This window comes from Cryptomeria japonica, chromosome 2 (assembly GCF_030272615.1).
Source record: "Cryptomeria japonica chromosome 2, Sugi_1.0, whole genome shotgun sequence".
NCBI lineage: Eukaryota > Viridiplantae > Streptophyta > Pinopsida > Cupressales > Cupressaceae > Cryptomeria > Cryptomeria japonica.
In genome coordinates, this window is record NC_081406.1 from 223,076,605 (window position 1) to 223,083,177 (window position 6,573).

The 6,573-nt window shown below is 34.8% G+C and overlaps 1 protein-coding gene across 1 annotated transcript in view; it reads left to right on the forward strand.

Annotated features, from left to right (window-relative positions):
• Positions 1-5,498, forward strand: part of LOC131048684 (galacturonokinase) — a 245,964-nt gene extending 240,466 nt beyond the window's left edge. The window contains exons 12-14 of the mRNA XM_057982733.2: positions 4,134-4,203; positions 4,419-4,508; positions 4,683-5,498. Coding sequence (XP_057838716.1) covers positions 4,134-4,203; positions 4,419-4,508; positions 4,683-4,927 — 405 coding nt within the window. The 3' untranslated portion in view covers positions 4,928-5,498. The remainder of the gene's footprint in view (positions 1-4,133; positions 4,204-4,418; positions 4,509-4,682) is intronic.
• Positions 5,499-6,573: the final 1,075 nt, after the last annotated feature.

Genomic DNA, 6,573 nt, shown 5'->3' on the forward strand with positions numbered 1-6,573 from the left:
GTCCAGATGGGGATCATTTTCTCCAAAGACAATCTATGGACAAAATTAAGGAAATGAATGAAGATAATTGTCCAGATGGGGATTGAATTTCCCCAAAATGAGATTTGTAGACAAAAGTGACGAAATGAACATGATTTTGGAGTCCAAATGACCCACATTTTTCCCCAAGGTGGATTTTTCGCCCAAAGTTGATAAAATGAAGTGAATTTATGGATCCTGATGGGGGTTGATTTTCCCCCAAATGCCAATTATGATGAGTTATGAGGAAATTTTAATGAGGATTTTTATCCAGACATGAGGCGTTTTTTCGCAACCGGCCCAAATATAATAAAGGTGGATGAATTTAATGCGAGTGTGGTTATATTTAATTGTTTTTGCCTTGTTGACAATTATTTAATGATCAACAACAATTATTTAATGCCTAGAAACAATTATTTAATGACAAATTAATTATCCCAAGGCAAATCAATTTTCCCAGGCAAGTATAAAAAGGCAAGATTTTATCCCACATTGCTTGTGTGGTGAAATATCAAGGTGAAAACATGAATATGTATGCCCAGCCAACATTAAAATAATATTATAAGTGTGTTGATGTGACAGTTTGAAGTGTGATTGAAGGCAAATTAATGGCTATAGCTGGGCGATTTTTGCACAAGTGTCGTTTTGACACCATTGTTGAGGTAGAGGTGCAAATTGAAGGGGCGATTTTGCCTAATTATTCTCATTGCCACCATTAGAGGAGAATTTTCAGAATTGTTGCAGGTTGTTGGTCACCATTGGAGACTTAGGCGATTTTTGTGTTTGGCGCCACCATTAGAGAGAGCCATGATTTTGTGTGTGCGGCTGATTGCCTCACACTTTGGGTGATTTTTGAAGACAATATGAGGCGTCATTGCTGATCTAGGGCTGAGATATTCATTTCCAGATCTGAAGTATTTCCACCCAGCCATTGTTAGTGAAGGGCAATTTTATTTGAACACCATTTTGGTGAATTTGAAGGCATTTTGTGTGGACACCATTACTGGTGCAAGTCTGAAACTTCATTTTCAGAAGTGTCTTCAGACTGAAACTTCATTTCCAGCCACATAATTATGCCCAAGCGTGGCCATTTTTGAGCTTAGAAAGGTGAAACAACTTAAATGCAAGTGCATGACATGGCTGTGACCACTTCCAACTCCTGATTTCCTTCATTTCCAGCTTGTCTTCAAACTTCTGGAGGCCATTTTCAAATCTTAGAGAGGTATATTCAGACTTTAATATCAGAAAATCAGACTTCAATACACCATTTTTTGAGTATTTTCAGACATTGGAGGGCGTATTCAAACTCAATCCTCAGAAAATTAGACTTTATTACAACTTTGATATCAAAAATCAGTCACTTTCTAAGTGTATTCAGACTTCCAAGTAACATTCTCAGACCTAGGTGTACTTTTTTGAGCTTCAAATCAGTCATTTTCTAAGTATACCAAGGTGTCTTCAGACTTGGTACTCAGAAAATTAAATCTGGGACAACTTTCCAGCACCTCAATCAACCATTTCCAGGGGTGTCCTCAAACACTATACTCAGAAATCAGACTTGAGATTGCATCAAACATGCCATTTTCTGAGTTAGCAAGGGCGTCTTCAGACTTATTTATTGCAATCAAACTTATCATAAGTCTGAAAATCAAGTTTTCTGAGGACAAATTTTCCAGATTTTGACCAAATCTTTTGTATTTTCCAGAATTTGTGCTACCTAATGTTGAATTTCTGATTTTCATGGGCTTACAAGTTTGAAAGCTATTTGAAATCAAAACCTTAATTAATTCTGGAAAATTATTTGGACAAAGGGAAGAACATCAAAGTGTCCTGATGGGGTTCGAATTTCCACTCCGTCAAATGGTGATCAATGGTGACAAAGTTGCCCAAATAGGCATCAAATTTCCACCGAGTGAAGGAATGGACAAAGATAATCAAATGTTTTGAGAACTGATCTGTCCATATGAGGATGGATTTCCCACCAAGGTTGACACAAAGTTTATCCTATTGGTGTTTGATTCAATGTTAATTTGTTTTGCGGGTCTACTACGAGGAAGGGAAGCACAATGATCAATGCTTCAAGGCAACAAATGCGGATGAGGAAGATTAACACTTCAAGGATTGGAAGAGGATTTCGAGACAAGGATTTCCCGAGGCAAAGATGTGGACTAGATCAAACATGAAGAAGACTTCACCTTGATGGCGAACAAATGAAGGAAAACAAGTTCAAGACATGATCACAAAGGATTTCACTTCAAAAAATCAGGAACTACAACAAGAAATTTCAAAGTCATAGAATTCTAAGGAGGAAATAGTCCAAGGAATTCCTTAACATAAGGATGGAATGCAAAGTATTAGAAGGAATTCCAAATATCATGAGGAATGTTCAAGGATAAGTTGATCAAGTCTATGAGGTAAGCTGAGGTGGCATCGCAGTCATTATTTGTCCAATCAAAGGGGTACCAAGACAACATTCATTCAAGGAGCAAATAAGTGACACGTGGTGCTACATCAAATATTATTTATCTTACCTACCCTCATCTCTCATTGGTCAATGTAATGGTGATTGTAACAAACCCTAATTAGGGTTTCTATCTTTCGATCTTGGCCATTGAATCTTGAATCGATCTAAGCCATTCATTGTAATGAGCCATCTATATAAGGCCTAGTGCTCTCATTTGTAAAGGATAATAAGAATAATAAAATAGTGAGCAGTAGAAGAGTAGATGATAGTTAGTAGTTAGATCATTAGAAGTTAGAGAAGAGTAGGAGAAGAAGAAATTGTTGCTAAGGCTTGCAAATGAATACTCTTTTCATTGAAGATAGGGTAAAATGTGTTTTTCAACAAGTTGCATCCCTTCCAATTCTCATTTGCTTTCATGTTGATTAGATTAATGAAAGGAATTGTGAATGATTAATGGTGAAATTCGTTTATCCATATCACTAGCTTCTTGCGAGTGTAATTTTGCCTTGTATGGTCAATTGGAATCAGAATTAAACTTAACTTCAATTATTGCTCATCCATTGGTATGCATTGCCTTGATGGTATTGATGTTGATGGTAGTAATCTAAACTTCTATAAGTTTACCTTAAGAGATTGCATTAGCTTTGTGGGGTTGTTCGTTGATGGCGAAACAGAGTTTAGTTGAGTTTCACCCAATCATTCATTGTCCCTCACATTCCTAGGATTAGATTAGACTCTCTAAACCCTTTCCTTTTGATTTTTTTTTCTTAAATGAGTTAGCCCCACGTTCCAGCAACATCCAAGTATTCAAGCATTCATGTACAACGTAAGTCCCCTTTTGATTCCACCATTATCACATCAAATTATTGAGTTTATCCACACATCAAGACCTGCCATTTCGTAACCTTGAAGTTGTCTCATTTGATCGCAAAGCATAGCATATTAGAGACTTTGTTCAAGAGAGGATAAGATACCTTAGTATTTTATTTTGTGTTCGTATGTGCATAAAAAACACATCAACAGGACCCCACATCAAGTAATTCAATGTATAGAGTACACGCAAGGTGGTTCATAGTGTTTTGAATCTCATTTTTTGTTCTTCTAGAAATACACTTTACCTAAGATATAACATGAATTTTCTGATTCTCATTGAGATTGCTCCCACGTGCTACTCATAATAGGCATATCTAACAATGGGTATTAACTTAAATTATGTTATGGCAAGTGTAAGCAAAATCTATTTTAAATTTTTTCTTATGGATTATTTGTGCAACAATGAATTGAAATTACACAATTTTATGCCTTGTTATGGTCGTCTAAAATTATAGTGCATTTATTTCTCAAAAGATTTGTTTATATTTATAGAGCACTGTTTGTGAAAGGAGTACGGTTTTATGGCTCAAGAAATGAGCGATCGCTACATCAATGAATGGTTAAATCGACTATCTTAGGTTATTTGCAGAATTGATAGCCTTTTTGCTCTGGTCTCATCCATGATTATTGTTTTTATTCCTAAATTTAGTTTGTAAAACACACCATTCTGGAAGCAATTACTCTGCTTAGAAATCCATCTTAACAAATAGCATGACTGATTCCAATGATATTAGTCACCGATGTTTCTACTGAGATATTAATGAGTTCATTTTTACAGGAGAAGTTAAAAGATAACTTAGCTCGGAGAGCAGAGCACTACTACTCAGAAAACAGCAGAGTTCTTGCAGGTTGGTTCCTTCTTGCAGTGGGCACGTCAAAATATAAATCACTTATCTTCTGTTGAAATTCTCATTATGATTTAGGGTATAAACTATAAGATGCTACAGTCAATGAAACTATATAATATTCATAAATATAATCGGGATAAGAACTAATCATTTGCCAGTGTTCTCTTATTTTTCTGAGTGAACTCGTTTTTATTTATTTCCTGGAATTATTTTAGGACTTAAGGCATGGTCTTGTGGAAATTTGGAAGACTTTGGAAGGTTGATGTCAGAGTCTGGATTGAGTTCTATAGTAAACTACGAATGTGGTACACTTTACCCCAATATCTCTCATGAAGCAAAGTTTTTTTGTAAATAGCTAAGGGATGCATCAAAAAGTATTTAATAGAAAACTATGAAACCTGACTTAGTACAGGTATATTTTTCCTAGAGGGATGTAAATGTGTTTTATCTAAGATATGGTAGAATTTCATGTGAGGCAGGTTGTGAACCAATGATACAGCTTTATGAGATTCTTTTGAAAGCACCAGGTGTATTTGGTGCAAGATTTAGTGGAGCAGGATTTCGAGGTTGCTGTGTGGCTCTTGTTGATTCCAAATTTGCAGAGAAAGCAGCATCATATGTTTTTGAAGAATACAAAAAGGTTCAACCAGACTTAGCTGCACAGTTGGAAGAGGAAACTGCTGTCTTGATTTGTGAATCAGGAGATAGAGCTCGCCTGATATGATATAGAGTCTTACCTTGGCTTTGTTTTCAGCTGGTGAAGCTCAGTGCTCAATTGCTAGCCTGCGCTATGAAGACAACCAGTTCAAGATTCATTATTATTTAAGTATTCAATTCAATGTATGTGTGAAGTGTTGTTGCAATTTCCTTGCGGTCATCGCAAATCTCAATCTCATTTTTCTACACTTCAGTTGTCTTATTCTTTAGCTAGATTAATCTGCAAAGTCAGATTATCTCATTGTTTACCACGATCATCAGAGTGCTAATGAAATTATAAATTAAATGTTCCATGGAGGAAATATGTATAGTTTACTTCCAGAGAATGTTTTATTCATGATCCAAGCAATCTGAACAATATTTGTATTCATGTTTCCAAGCGAGCAAGTGGACTGCTAAATTCTACACTTAATTGCTATGTTATTCTTCAGCTGGATTAATCTGCATAGTCAGATTATATTATTCTTTGTCACTATCAGACTGTAAATGGATTTAAAAATTACTTGCTCCTTGGAAGAAATGTGTCTAATTTACTTCCAGAAATTGTTTTATTCATTATCTTAGCAACCTTAACAACATTTGCATTCATGTTTTCATGTGAGGAAGAGGGTCAATATTTATCAGTTTGTTCGCAATTCTTTGGTGTGAACCTATTTGGGTATGAAATATCTGCAGCCCAAAATGTAACATGATGAATGGAAGATAGGAAGATGGTATACGTTGGCAGCAAATGTAATGTGACAAGCGGAAGATAAAATGATGGTATTCCTTAAAATGCAGTGGTTGCCATTTGATTCAACATTGAAAAACATCAATTATTTTTTATTTTTTATTTTTTATTTTTTATTTTTTATTTTTTATTTAGTTGCTCTTGTAGTCACACGAGATAATTAACTTGTTTTTTAATAATAGATAACACCCATAATTGAAAGTCAGTACCAAGTATTTTAAAGTTTATATCTCAGAATTTATATGTTTTGAAAGTAAGGCAAGTTTTCGTTTATCTTGTTACTAATCCTTGCAATGAGTTGAACAATTGATGAGAATTAATGTGGCAATTATTGTTAGGAAAATGTTGAATGCTTTTCATAATACTTAATCTTCTATGTGAGGTGTGGGAGCAGATTTGAGGATTCCTCAATTGTAGAGCTTGGTTTTGGCTTTTCTTCTGAGGGTTGGAATTCCTTTTTTGTCTTTCAGCTCACCTTGAACTTTAGAGGTGCAACTTGTTTGTCTTTTAAACTGTGGGTTGTAACTCTATGATTTTGTATTTACTTGGAATTGGGCATTTGGTTTCATGGGTGGCTATTGGTTCATGGATTTAATTCTATTGTTTTGTAAAATATCTTGGTGGTTTTTAGGAGTTTTGTGTTTGCAAATAAAAGCATATGGAATTGTAAAATTCACAATTTAGTTGGAGTACATGTTGATGTTGAAGGATTAGTGTAGGAGAAAGCTTATTGTATTGCGAACATTATTCTTGAATATAGTTAGTGGTGTTGTTTTGCTGGGTATTTTTAATAAAAGGGTTTCCAAGGTGAATCACCGTTTCATCTTTTAATGTGTTGTTTACATTGTTACATTTGAGATTTTGTTAGCATATAGATTTTCTGGTAAAGTTTTGTTTAGCATTGGTGTTATTTTCTTTCATTT